At 38.6% G+C, this 15,698-nt stretch overlaps 1 protein-coding gene across 3 annotated transcripts in view; it reads right to left on the bottom strand.

Moving 5' to 3' along the window:
- Positions 1-15,698, bottom strand: part of LOC122813901 (zinc finger protein 436-like) — a 770,947-nt gene that overhangs the window by 512,384 nt on the left and 242,865 nt on the right. For all 3 annotated transcript variants that reach the window (XM_044086447.1, XM_044086446.1, XM_044086445.1), the window contains exon 2: positions 12,784-12,879. In XM_044086447.1, the coding sequence (XP_043942382.1) occupies positions 12,784-12,879 (96 nt within the window). The remainder of the gene's footprint in view (positions 1-12,783; positions 12,880-15,698) is intronic.

The raw sequence follows: 15,698 nt of genomic DNA, 5'->3' as shown, positions 1-15,698 counted from the left end.
CTACCATCTGACCTTCTGCATTCCTTTGCTTAACACCATACCTACCCATCACTTCCTCATCCCCTCTGTTCCCTTCACCAACATGCCCATTGAAATCTCCTCCAGTCATCAGTCTCTCACCCTTGGGTACAGTCATCACCACTTCATCCAACTCGCTCCAAAATTTTTCTTTCTCATCCATCGCACACCCAACTTGTGGAGCATATGCACTAACAACATTCATCATTACACCATCAATTTACAGTTTCATAAACATCACTCTATCTGACACTCTCTTCACCTCCAAAACACTCTTAGCATACTGTTCCTTCAGGATAATGCCTACGCCATTTCTCCTCCCATCCACACCATGATAAAACAATTTGAAACTGCCTCCAATACACCTAGCCTTGCTCCCGTTCCATCTGGTCTCTTGCACACACAATATACCAACCTTCCTTCGGTCTATCATATCAGCTAGCTCTCTCCCTATACCAGTCATACTGCCAACCTTCAAAGTTCCGACCCTCACTATCACAGTCCTAGCCTTTACCTGCCTTCAGGCATGCCTTCCCCCTCTTCTCCTCTTTCGGCCAACAGTAATCCAATTTCTGCCAGCATCCTGTTGGCCAACAGTACTGGTGGCGGTCGTTGTTAACCCAGGTCTCAACGGATACGGTATGTATTCCTGTACTGTTTTCTGCATGTACGATTTGGCAAAATTTTACACTGGATGCCCTTCCTGACACAACTCTCCCCATTTACACCAGAAGAATGTAGTGCCCCTGAAATCACAGAAAGCCAAAGACACAGCATCAATGGGACTGGATGGTGTCCCAGACTGCATCCTACACAAGCTCAAAGATGAAATAACCCCTCACCTAAACACACTGTTTAAACTCAACCTCACCACAGGCTACGTGCCCACAGTACAGCAATGGTTACTCCACAAAGCTGGAGCCACAATGGACCCCAGGAACTATCGCCCTATAAGCCTGACTAGCTTGGTCTTCAAAGCTATGGAGCACATCATCATGGATCTCATTAACAGAGACATTGGGAACCTCCAAACACTGGACCCTACCCAGTTCGGCTTTGTTAAGGGAAGATCATGCCTCCTAAACCTGGTGAACTTCTTTGAGACAGTTTCCAAGGCTATAGACAAGGGAAAGGTGGGCCACACAGCCTACCTAGACCTTGCAAAGGCCTTCGACACCATTCCTCACTAAGGTATTATAGACAAGCTCACCAGCCTGAACATAAACGCCTATGTCACGAGATGGGTTGCCAACCAGCTCATGGACAGAACCCACATGGTAAGAGTTGCGGGAGCTAGGTCTGACTCTAAACCAGTTACAAGTGGCATTCCCCAGGGCTCAGTCCTAGGACCCCTCCTGTTCGGCATATACTTCTCAGAGGTACAGGCAAGCACATGAGGACTATGGCTGACCAAGTTCACAGACTATTGCAAACTAGGGGCTATAACTGACACTGCAGCTGCAGTTAACCATTGACAAGACTCCTATTCTAGCTACCTACAGGCTCCCAACTTTGACTCAGGATGCCTACTCCACATATCTAGACCTCTTCAAATCTATCAAGATTCAACCCTTTAGCCTGACCCTGGGCGACTAACTATCCAACCACAGATTGGAAGAACTACTCATGTCAACCTACTCATGTCAAAACACAAATGCCAGAGATTCCTTGATTTCATCAATTCAAATTCCTTGAACCAGCTAGGGGAGACCCCTACAAGAGGTGATAATATCTTGGACTTGGTATTAACCAACATGCGTAACTACTGCAGCATCCCTACACAGTCATCCTCCCTGGTAATATCAGACCACAAAGTGGTCACTTTCAAAGATAACTCCCCCCCCCCCAAGCTAGGGTCAAACAGAAATAACTTCTCCAAAGCTGATTACAACCTCCTGGGAGAAGGTATAAACAGCTTCACAGCCACCTTCCCCTTCATAGGAACTGGCACAAATGTCCAAACCTACACCAAAGTACTATACGAGCATTTATATAGCTGCATGGAATCAGGAATACCCAACAGGACAAAATCCTCCTCCTCAAAGAAGAGTAAACCTGTCTGGTGGACATCTGCAATAAACAAAATCTATAATAAAGGAAAAAAAAATCTTGCTGTCCAGGACCAACAAGGAGGAGGTGCCTAATTGGAAGCAATCTCTCCTTAGCCTGAACAAGCAAATAAGAGCACTAGTGAAATCCTCCAAAGCAAACTTCGAGTCCAAACTGGCCACATCTACTGAAAACGATCATAAGGCCTTCTTCACATATGTCTGCAATCTCAAAGGAAGCACTCAGATCTGCTTAGAACTGGTGGTCAAGGATACCACATATATAAAAGCCGTAGATATAGCCAACCTCCTGGCAGACAGGTCCAGTGAAAACTTCACCCCTTTGTCCCCCCATCAGTAAATCAGGACATCCCAAGCACCTGTCCACTCCCCTTATCTCTAGGGAGCAAGTCATCATGGCCCTCTCAATGGCAAAAAATACATCCTCCATGGGACTCAATACCCCAGGCTGCATACTATTATTAACTCAGGCTGGAACTTGCAGTACCATTAGGCACCCTATTCAACCAAAGCCTGAGTACTGCCTTCATCTCAGCTGAGTGGAGGACAGCCACTGTCATCCCGTTGCACAAAGGTGAATCATCCACAGATCCAGGGAATTATAGACCTAACTAGCCTGATCTGCAAGGCTATGAAATGGATTATCATGGACCTCATTAACAAGGACATTGGAAACCTCCAAACAATTGATCCCAGTTTGCTTTCATCAAGGGGAGGCCAAGCCTGTTAAACTTGGTCGACTTACTTCAGACAGTCACCAAAGCCATGGACGAGGAGAAGATGGTGCACACCACCTACCTTGACCTAGCCAAAGACTTCGATACTATTCCCCACTATGGTATAATAGATAAACTCTCTCAACTAGGAATTAATCCATAGGTTATCAGAGTAGCAAACTGGCTCACTGATACAACCTGACTAGTCAAAATAGGGGAAGACACCTCAAGCAGTAGACCTGTAATGAGTGTCATACCCCAGGGCTTGGTCTTGGGGCCTTTGTTGTTTGAGATGTACTTTTCTGAGGTGCAGACCAAAATAAGTGGGATATGGCTGACCAAGTTTGTAGATGACTGCAAGCTGGGCATTGTCACCAACTCCCATAGTGATGTAGGCATCCTAGAAGAGGGTCTCACCCAAAAAAATTACTGGTGCCCCCAAAAAATTACTGGTGCCAGAAACATGGCCTTAAACTGAATGCCAAAAAATGCATCATCCCCTTTGGGAGAGTGATGTTCCCCATAAATTATCACATTGATAACGAGGTCCTAAGCACGCAAATCAGTCATAAGGGACTTGGGCACCTAGATTGATAACAACCTGACTTCTGACCTCCATATTGCCTTCTTTGTATGGAAGGCTTTCTACATGGCCCACTTCATCAGGAAGAGTATCGCATCCAGGGAGAAGGAAGTTATAACATCCCTGTATTCTTCCCTTATAAGACCCATTACTGAGTACAACACCCCTTTCAGAATGTACCTCACAAAGCACATGCAGCAGCAGCTGGAAACACCACAGAGGCTCCTCACCAGGAGAATACAGGGCCTCAGACATCTACCCTACACAGATAGGCTAAACGCCCTTCCTTCCCTCTACTCAGTCTCACACAGACTCCTCAGAAGTGACCTCAGTCTGGCACACAAAGCAATCTCAGACCCTGCCTTGATGGGACTGCTGCATATCCGCAAGTCATGCTCCACTCGAATAACCCACATGTGAGACTTCAACCAGGTCTGTGACATCAATAGGACTTGCTGGCTGGACAGATTTTTGTCCCAGAGACGACGACTCCTGTGGAATAGACTCCCTCTCCATGTCAAGCAGAGTACCTCACTATCCCTTTTTAAGTACAACCTGGATAACTGGATAGGGAACAGAAAATACACCCCTGAGATTCCACCTGTGCTGAACAGGGGCATTGGGTGCTGACTTGCTAGAACATGGACTAAATTCTTGGCTAATCTTGTAAGAGCTTCGGGGCCAATAGCCTAGTAAATTTCTATGATTCTAGAATAGAAAATATTAATGTTCAGCATTATTACAATCAAAGCAATAAAATACGATACCGTCAGGATCAACCATATACTGAACTGCTACAACCCTCATCACATTATTATTTGAAGCAGCACAACATTACACCAGGATGTCCCCATGTTTTACCCTCCATATCAGACTGCACCCATTAAATTGTACATTCCCATCATAACAGGTGCCACTCATAGATACTTTGCCAATCCTGATTAGAAATAACACCTGTAGCACACTAAGAACATCTTATTTTACCAATATTAAGAATAACCATTTTAAAAGAAGAAATTTACAATGCATTCAGCACAGATAACCATATAAAGAAGTCATACACTGCAGCTATATTGCATAACTTAAGAAAAAAATCCAGATTTCAACTACCAGAAGACATACCTCTCCAATGTCTCTGATATTGTCCCATATTTGTGCTCTGTCCTTTGCAAATTACTGATTTTCTGATTAAGTCATTGAGGCTTACAGTAAGCCAATAATGGTGGACATTAGAATTTCATAATTCTTATTGCGCGGAAGATACATCTTGATATAAAAATATGTCATTCTATCAGTGGCGGCTGGTGACTTCAAAACAAAGGGGGGCTGCAGGAGACAGCTGTATGGGTGGAGTCAACGGGGGGAGTGTGGCCAACTAGAAAGGGGTGGAGCTATTCTCAAAACCACAAAAACTGTAACTTTAAAAAAATATGCCGCCCTGGGTGCCAAACTGTCATTATGAGAATCCAATCAAGACAAAATGAAGTGTAAAAAAAAAAAATATATTTAAATGCATTGGCTGCATGACAGCTTACTTAATATCTAGACGGAAACAAAAAGGTTGTGAGGCATGAAAAAATGAATTACTTTTTAAATACATTACTGGAATGCCAGTCAAAATCAAATATAAGAAAAACAAGCAGCACTCAACTCAAACCACTTCTCCTTGCACTGCAGTTCTAATTATAATTTATATTCAGCTTTATTAAAGTACCAAGTAACATGCTGGTAGCAATCTCTGCGATACCCCCACTTGTAAAAATGTTTCTTATCTAAAAAACACCTGCTGCCTGACAACTATCTACTTGTTTCATGGGGAAAATCATGATCAAAATAAAAAATGAAAAGCAAACAAGAAACAAGCTCAAGATACATTGCTTAAAGGATTACTGCACAGGTTATGGACCACACACGATAGATTGGCATTCTGTTTAGTTTACAGGTAAAGCCTGCAAAGATGATTGCAAGTCTCCAACAAATGTAATGAGCTTCTTAAAATAATGTAATCCTGTCCTTTATTACAAATACTGTCATATGCATTTCAATACCCAAGGCTTATACGTTATCTAGTTATGCAAGTATTCTCTGCATGGCAACAACAGAAAGGCTTTCAGTGCTGGCAATTCTTTAACAGTATGCTTATTAAAACTTACTTGCATCTTACAATCTCAGACAAGCTTACCTGATGGTCATTAAAGCATTGCTACTTAAACAGAGCAACAGGCACTTTCAGTATAATAATAAGCATAAATCAACAGTATAAAAATATGACAGAAACCAGAACATTATGCAAAATCAAGGACATATGAAAAGCCACTGTAGTACTTGTGTCGACCTTGGATGGGGGATACTCTGCACATAAACACTGCATAACTGCTCCTTGCCTTGCTTGGACACATCCAGAATGAACCAAAAATGTGAAGCAAAAATATAAAATAGCCACACAATACAGCTGGGAACCTGTCAAATAAGGGACACATTTTTAATATTAGTACGGCTAACTTCAGCAGCTGATAAAATAAAAGAATCTACATGCATTTCTGAAATAAAAGTAATCTATAACTCCGATTATTACAGTTATTTATTAATTGTAAGCCCTCCACGTTTTCTTCCAAAATTGCCATTTTGCGGAGGGATTATTAGGGGAAGAGCAACATTTTGAGCCCAAATCAGGGACAGTTGAGAGGTTTGGATATGCCTAATTCTATAAAGCAATTTATTTGCATGTACCTCTCAACCTATTAATGCAAGAAATCTGGACAAGGCCAAACATATTGGAGGAACATATAAACTGTACTAAAAATTGCTCTTGTATAAAACAAATTTTATGAGGAACAAACAAAAAATAAGCAGAAATCTATTCATTCTGCAAAAATCTGGACAGTTGAGAGCTCTAGTTCAGCCGGGGCTGTCTGAGTTTGCTGCCCTTCCCCCTTCACAAAATCATGGTCAAATGGAGCCTCCCCCTGCAGCCATTACAATGAACCATTACGTAGCTATTTCACCCCATTTACCATAAAGACTAATGTGCATACTGCTTTACTTCTGTGATGATTTAGACTTCATTTGAAAGTTTTATTTTGCATTTTACAGCACAAACACTAATAGATGTCTGCTAAACAAATCAATGCAGTCTCACAATAAAAACTTAGCATTAAAACTTCTCTGCCCTTGAAACTCACATTCATTGAAACAACATTGAAACCCACATTCAAAGAAAATGCATTTTGCCAGTGGCAGATAAAGATTAACTTTGGGCCCCTTGCACAATTTAACATACACATGCTCTTTTTCATACACTTTCCTGATTGTATTAAATTATATTCCTTGTACAATACAGTACAGTTTTAGAGGGCGTTTTACATTTATTGTTTTGAACATTTTTCCAGTAAACAATGAAACAAAATGCATGCACCAATAATGACAAAACTGCCCAATTCAGAACATTTCCATCATAAAAGTCTGCTCAAACGTCTACAGTCCACCAGTACCACTAAATATGCACAATCTCTGAAGAAGTAAAAAAGTCATCCAAATAATTCCACATTAAAGAGATCTGCAACTAATGAAGAGGTTGCTGCTAGCAAACAACTTTATATTTTATTGTTTCATCTACAAATAAAGTGCCCATTTCCCTTGAGGAATAAATTGCCTATGTTACACTAAAAATAAGCTAGTAATATTGCAATAGGGAATGGATGGCAAACTGATAACAGCTTCATAGTTACTATGTATCTTTGCCAAAAAGGGCTGCAGCATCCACCCCCTTTGTAACACAGTACAGTATCAGCAATGCATCTGCCTACTGTGGGAGTAGAACCCACAGCCTTCTGCATCAAAAGCAAGTACACTACCTGTTGTGCTATTAACAATGCAAGCAGACTCAGCATAAGCAGCACTAAACTTTTTCTCACCTGCAGCTCTCAGCTCCTTGTAAAATCTACTCAGCTGTAACGCTGAACTTTACAGCACAAGAAATCTGGAAAAAGCCAAAATTTATTGGGGGGTGGACAAAAGCCCCAAAAAAGGGACACATTTTAAAGATTGCTTGTATAATGTTGGAAAGTTGCTAGAATAAAATGCTGTGTTACCACCATACATTTCACTGCCAAGTCTTGAACCCAAGACCCTGTGCAAAACAGTCAGAGCAACATACCATTATGCCAAATCAGCTGTTTTGTGAAAGAGAGGAAGACTAAAACTTAAATGGCTACCATTTATTGAACTCAGTTCTCACCATAGCTGTGAATGTCTTAGCACAAAACACCTGTACAAAGCCAGTAATGGGGGAATACAGCCCCCAAAACATATTCAGTGAATTCAGTTCTCACCATAGCTCTCAACCTCTTAGCAAAAACCACATGGACAAAGCCAGTAATAGGGGAATATAGCCACCAAACATATTCAGTGAATTCAGTTCTTATCACAGCTCTCAACCTTAGCACAAAAAACCTGGACAAAGCCAAGAATGTGGAAATACAGTCCCAAAAATAGGAACAAATTTCAAATATCCATCTTATAAAATGGCTAGAATAAAAGGTTTTGTGTTACCATGTACTTTCTGAAGAATGTGAAGTCTGAAATTCAAATGCTTGTCATTTTTATTTATTTAACATTTGTTAACCAGGAAAGTCTGACTTGGAACAAAAGCCAATTTTCAGCAGAGGCCCAGGGAAAAATACTACAGACACATGTCTTTGTAAGATGGGAGGACACCAGAGCACCCAGAGGAAACCCACACAAACACAGGGAGGACATGCAGACTCCACAGAGAAGGCACCCCAGCCAAGAATCAAACCTGTAGCTGTCAGGCAACAAAGCTACCACTGCACTACTGATTGTGTAAAGGCACAAAAATACAGAACACACAGATTTTATAAGGAACAGAACAAATATGAGGCAAAAATCTGCAAATGTTTTACAGATGGCGGGTAGGGAATTCAGGCTTTTGCCACATGGGTAGCAAATGAGGCATCACACACACACACACACACACACACACACACACACACACACACACACACACACACACACACACACAAAAAACACACACACGCACGCACACACACTTCTTTAGTAAAGTCCATTGTATTCCTTCCTGCAGTTCCATACCTCCAAAGTCCGTAAAACAGGATCCCAAATATTCCTTAGTGCAGTAAACTCCAAAGTTTGTTGTAGTCCATAAAATGAGAGCAAGCATTCAGTAGAAAAGCCCGCAATGAGAGCAAGTCCTTCCCCTTCCCATGAGGCTCGTCCTAGTTCTTCCTGTGAGACAGTCTGGATTCTGTGTGCATGCTGTCAGGAAATGCCGCGAGTGCGCATGCGCGATGTTCCATGACTTGAGTTTGTTTTTAATTTTATTTTCTTAAATTACACACATTTTTTGAGAGCAGTATTTTCAGAAAGTCCACATTTGTTAATCAATACTTACACCACGATAGTTTACATCCTAATTTTATGAAACGTGGTGTAGTTAAAGGACAGTTAATCAGACTGAGTCATTTGACTAGTAGAGATGATATTTTTTTAAACGAAACAGTTAAATTGACAAACTTCTTTGTGGAAAGCGGTTACGACCAGGTATGGTTAAATAATATATTAAGAGAAGTTACTGATCTCAGAGCTAACAAAGCACGTCCTATCTTATATCAAACTAATGATTTAAATTTAAATGTAATAAACAATAGTGTAGACAGTGCTAGTAGTAATTACAGGTTAGCCTTTCCCATTCCAATTTCCAATGAGATGGTAATTATTAGAAAGATTATTTGGAATAATTGGAAGGTGGTGTTGGGCAACACTGATCTGTGTACTGTTATTGGTAAATTTCCACTTTTTACTTAGAAAAGGATTTTCAACATAAAGACTATTTTAGAAAGTGGTAGTTATGGGTACACCGATTTTCTAAGTACTTCTAATTTTGGTACATTTCCTTGTGGATCTTGCAAACAATGTAGGCATATTTCAGGTAGTAATATAGTGTTTTTTAAGCATTTAAATAAGACTATAGTAAAGGACATTACACCTGTAAGACAAAAAATGTGGTTTATGCTGCTGTGTGTGTTTCATGTGAACATTTTTACATAGGCAAAACTATAAGAACGCTTAATAGGCGTATTTATGAGCACATTTTAGCTATAAGAAAAAAGGATATGTCTAATGCGTTAGCCAAGCATGCAACAACTTGCTCAAATTTCAAAAAGTTTTCATTTTCTGTGTTAGAAAAAGTGAATGATGATTTATTTTCTGGGAATTTTAAAGTTAATTTGGAATGTAAAAAAACCTTGTGGCAAATTTTATTTAATGCAGATCAGCTTCCTGGACTGAATGATACGATTAATATAAAGTGCTTTTTACAAGCACAAAGGTTATAGTTATACACATTACATATGAATATATACATTTTTTATTAATGATATAGATATAAATATAAGTATTTTTAGAAACCTATACTTTCTAGTATGAAAACATTTTAACTTAGGTGTTTTTAAAGAAAGGTGAAAAATTCTTGTATGCATTGTATTTGAAATAACTCATTAAGTGTTTTACACATTCTATTGGTCTTTCAGATCACATGAGATATTCTATTTATTTAAAATGTGGGGATGACATTTCTGATGAAGTTCATGATCATTAAAAGTGGACGAAACACGTAAAATATAAGGTGGTGGCAGTTTTCTTGCTTCAGCCATATACTGGCTTTTTTATCTTGCATATCTTCATGTGCAGGACTGTGCTAAGGTTGTTAAATACCAAACGGGTATTGCTGTGTATACATGGAGATCCCATCATGGTACCTTCGTAACCCCCCCCCCAATTCTTTTCATTCTTAGTACACTGAATCTGCCTATCATATCCAAGTAACAACAATGCCTCTGCTAAAGCTATATCACTCTGTCACTCTTAGCGGATTTAAACCCATCCTAAAACCTACCACCTGTGATCATAACCCAAAATATTTTCGTAAGTTCAAATAACACCTTCACTTCAGTTCCAGTAAATGTGTCTACAGTTGTAAACATCTTGTTTATCCTTTGGGGAATACAAAATATTTGTGCAAGCATTTCCACCCACATGTTCTAAACCACCTAGAATTAGTTGTATACCATGACAATTTCCATATTCAAATCCATCATATTTTTGCCGTATGTAAAAGAGATCCCCAGTATCATTCACTTTCTGCTGTAAAGCAGAATTAAGCTTGCACAATGCCTCATGCTCCCAGCTAACTAGACTTTTCATAATAGAGCCAGCTCCTCTTATTTCCAGAACCAGTGAAGACAAAGCTATGTGAATGGTGCAAGCAGCAAGTCCAATTCTTCTATCAGTACCAACCATCCCCTCATATCCTGTTCCTAAAGCACTGTGCAGTCAAACATCTGGTGAACTTGAGATCAAGCACCACAAACCAATTAATATCAGAAAAGCACAACAGTTCATATGGCCTCCCACCTCCATATACCCATCTACTTTTAAAGCCCCACATTACTAAAACCAGCAGCTAAGATCAGATTCAATCATGGACTAATTTCTGGGAACGCTAAAAATATTTATCAGGTTCTCCAAAACCGGCATCAACATACACAAGGGGTCCCCTTCTCCTTCCATAATACTACTAAAGTTATTCTATCAAACATTTCACTTCAGTACCAGGCAAATTTGTTAATTTCCTTCATTTGGTATCATAAGATATCATAGTTAAAGTAATTAAAAATGCACAGCATTAGCATATAAGTAAGGATCTAGAACACTTTTATCCTCTTTTAAGAAATAAAAAGTGGGTGAAAAAGGCACTGGATAATTATATAAAATGATGGATGCAAACTGCTCAACATAATTATTTCAATTAAAGATGTCAAAGTATATCAGGATGCCATACAATAATATATACTTTGTACAGAAGAAATAACCTTGTTTTTAAATATTTGGAAAAACAATAACATATGAAAAATTGCTTGGCAGGTTCGATGCAATTTTTCTTGATCCTTCTAGATTAATGAGTTTGCGATTGTCACGTTCTGAGCAGAGTTGCTAGGACAGCTAATGTCAGGGTGGATACCAGCATGAGATGGACACTGGCATTCAAAAAAGTAAAGGACTACTTACAGATATCTCTTGGTATCTGGTGCTTCATAGGTTACGGCCTGGTGCTTCACAGGTTAAAGCCCTAAGTTAATTCATAACACCACAGGTCATTCTTTACTGGAGAGCTACCGGTACAACCATACTTTGTTCAGACTATGGGTTCAGCAGCAACAGAGCTCAGGAAAATGACCATACTTGTTAAACCTTATTCTGAGATCCACCATCATATTCAGTACTGCAGGAACCCGGTTTTGCCAACCATCAAGAACAACTTCTATCTGGAATGTCAGTACACAGACACACAGACACACAGACACACAGACACACAGACACAAAACTGTGTGTAATCTGGAGATTGCAATCTCAATTCAGATGAGGGAAGAAAATGTGAAACAGTGAAAACCCTGTTGGACAAAACAAGAACATGAAGACTTGCAAAGAATGCACACAGACACACACTGAAACCAAGCTAGCGATCCATGCACTGTGTGGCAGGAACACTAACCTTTGTGGCCACAACAATCACTATATCAGACTTAAACACTCAACTAAAATTAATTATGGATGCGTTTTGTGTTAATTTACACATCTCTAATAGTCTTATCCACTGTGCTTAAATGGCCAATTTTATTTAAAATAAATAAATAATTCCCTATTTAATTTATCAGTTCTTGTTCAAATCATGTCCACACAAATAGATCAAGTGTAAGGATTAAATAAGCCTCAAGTAGTTATTTTGAATTACTGTCTAACACACACAAATCTATCACTGCACAGAACAGCTTTTGTTTGAATGCAGTTTGGCCCAGTTATTACTACTGAAAAAGTTTGTCTCTCTTTGCAGCTGCGCTGTTTCCCACTACTACTGTAGGACACTGAAGTTTGTATATACTAGATGAGGAGGGTTGTAGGGTTTGCCCACATGGTGAGGTTGTAAAAGGCTTGTGCCCCTGCAAAAAATAAATAAATTGTGTTCACTGAAAGTGTTTTTTGGCTTTTTTTTCCTTTTTCGACTAATAATATTTGAATGAAAGCTATTCAGTCAGTACGATTCCTTACATATTATAACCTCATGACACATTAGCCTTTCAAAATGACTCATTTCTTCATCACTGACACAAATCATAAAAATATACTACAGTAAAACCAACTGATAGTTCACATACTCTAATTACATACAGTTAATAGTATATGCCATGAAATTAAAGTAAAGCAATGCAGACCTGCAAAGCATAATGCCGACTTCCTGCAGTTTTGTTGCAGACTACTTCTACTGAAAACATTCAGAACAAACCATAGTCAATTTACTTACTTGTATCTCCAGGAATTCAGTCTCATTCTTGGTTTGTAAATCTTTAAGATCTCTGACTTTTAGTTCCAGGGATGACAATGATGTTTTCAGCTTGTCCTGTAGATTTTAACAAACTAAAATAAGTAAGTAAATAAACAAGAGCAGCAAAATATAATAACCCCTTTATATATGGGGGTGGGGAAGCAAAATACACAGCTATCTATTAAATCCTGGAAACCAGTGCACTGTGGCAGGGATACAATAAAAAAACATTTCAGGATTACTATTTTTTATCCTACACTTGTGCTGTTTGTTTAGGTTTTGTAGTTGTCTATTAAAAACGTTATTTGGAAAGAGGAGTGTAATGGACAGATATACAGGCAGTGATGTGTATGTTAAGAACCACAAGTTATGGTCAAGAGCAACTGATATTTATTTTACAAACAAAATTACACAACACATAATGAACACATCCTATAATCTAAAGTTCAAAGCTCAGAAGAGGGATAAACCCTGAAATTGGAAGTGATCTTTATTATATAACTACAACAAGAGAGGACAAAAACTAAGAAGTAAAACTGCAAAACAATTTCCTGTATCATCTAGCCACAAGGTAACATTCGACATTGCATTTTAACAGGTGTGTGTACACTTATATATATATATATATATTATATATATATATATATATATATATATATTATATATATACAAACACATACACACACAAATATATATATATATACATACATTTTTATGGCAACCTGTAAGTACACCAACAGTTGATTATTAAGTTTATGGATATACTTTGTTTGACATTGCAGTGAGTTGTGCTTAGTAATGGTCTGCCTGCAAGCAGGCTTTGTACCAGCAAGTAATTTGAAGGGTTGATTAGACCTTCTCTTTTACTAATTGAATTATTGGTCAAGCTTTGACTATGTATATAAAGAACAACCAGTTTGATTTTATTGTATCTTGAAAAAGCTCAGCACCAGGCTGAAGCGCGAAGCGCTGAGGAGATTGTTGTTTGTTATTAAAGCAAGAAAGTTTTATGTAAGTTGCAGCCTTTCATTTTCTGCCTTGTGGAAGAAGGAATATCAGCATTTCATCAACTTTTTATTCTGGGCTTCCAGAGCCAGCTTCCAGGATACATATATATATATATATATATATATATATATATATATATATATATATATATATATATATATATATTATTACTCTGAGACATCCAGGGAGAATGATATCGCAGAACAAGGTGTGAACAAGAGACAACTGAGATGAACAATTTGGTAGTGAATCTTTCTAAAGCGCACCTATCACCACAAGCTGATTTGCTTAATAAAGGCTTGAACTTCATTCCAGAAACATCTTCGATTCTGCATGATGTGCTTTTGAATTTTAAATTATTTGGAAGAAATACCATGTTAAAGGTTAAATTTGGTAACGAGGATTACACTACAAATACCTTTAAGAAACTGAGCACATTCATTCTAAGAATAATTCTGTTATGCGCACTTTTTGTAGGGCTGTGACTGAGTCTGAGATTGCATGGAGACTTCATGAACTAAGACACTGTTTTCATAATTTCAGTAAAGAGGAAATGGGAGCTTTGAGAGCATTGAGAGACCACAAGGACTTGGTTATTAGACCAGCAGATAAAGGGGGAGGGATTGTCCTAACTGATGCAGACCAATATATTGATAAGATGCTATGCCTAGTCAAGGATGAAGACACTTATGCTAATATTAACAAACTTCAGGTCAACACCATGGTTTATAATATCAAGGCATGTTTGCAAGCCCTTCAGCATGAACATGCAATCATACATTTGTATAATTACCTTGTAGTTTCTGATCCAACTATTCCAACAATCAAAGGGTTACCTAAAATACACGAAGAATAATCTTATCCACCAATGTGCAGTATAGTACTGGGCAATGGATGGGCCATGGAACACATTTGGATTTTCATAGAAAATCAGTTAAAAGTATAATGGATTGTGCACCAGTGGTACTTAATAATAATGGACATTTTCTTTAGACTTTATATGATGCGAGCTTCAGAAAATGGTGTCCATTTCATGATGGTCACACTAGATGTTAATAGTTTATTTACTGTCATACCCAACAAGTATGGTATAGAGGCTGTGAAACATTTCTTGGTGAAGACTAGTGAGGTGGACAGCTGTAAACTTGAGCTCACTGGTGTTCTATTGGATTTAGTGCTGGAGAACAACATGTTTACTTTTGGTAAACTTGTCTATTGGCAGAGATGGGGAGATGCGATGCGCACTCCCTGTACCAATATGCCAATCTGGTACTGGCTACCTGGGAATCACAATTTATTTCAAGTGCAACCAATCCATACATACAAGGTTTTGCAAACAGTTCATGGATGATATTTATTATGGGATGACACTCATAAATAACTGGATGCTTCTACACACTGAAGGAGTTAAATATAATGTGGCCATGTCTGGAATGAAGGAGAGACTTAAAAACAGAGGCTACATTGAACAGGAGATAAATAATAAGATGGCCATTGTACAATTAGAAAGAGACAACACAGCCATGCCACTCTAACATATCAATAATCCCAGCCCCTCCGAGCAGTAATCGTACACAGACCACTAAGAAGCATAGTGTGGTTCTAACATATGCTACTGATGTTGAATACATTTGTGACACCATTAAAAAGAATTGGAAGGTTTTAATGATTGATCCAACTTTCAGAGACATCATAGGTGAGACCCCTCCCCTATTTGTTTAAGAGGAATCCAAATTTAAAACAGGGCTTGTGTTATGGCTTTCAGTCTAGAGATAACATCCAACCTATGAGAGTTTGTACATTCCATTGCAGGGCTTGTTCATCATGTAAATACCTTACGTCCAAAAATGAATTTGTGCAGCCAATTTATTTTAGGAAATATTTTA

The sequence above is a fragment of the Protopterus annectens genome, chromosome 10.part0 (genome assembly GCF_019279795.1).
Source record: "Protopterus annectens isolate FY-2018-M chromosome 10.part0, PAN1.0, whole genome shotgun sequence".
Classification (NCBI taxonomy): Eukaryota; Metazoa; Chordata; order Ceratodontiformes; family Protopteridae; genus Protopterus; species Protopterus annectens.
The sequence above is the reverse complement of the archived record's forward strand: the minus strand, read 5'-3'. Positions and strand labels throughout refer to the sequence as shown.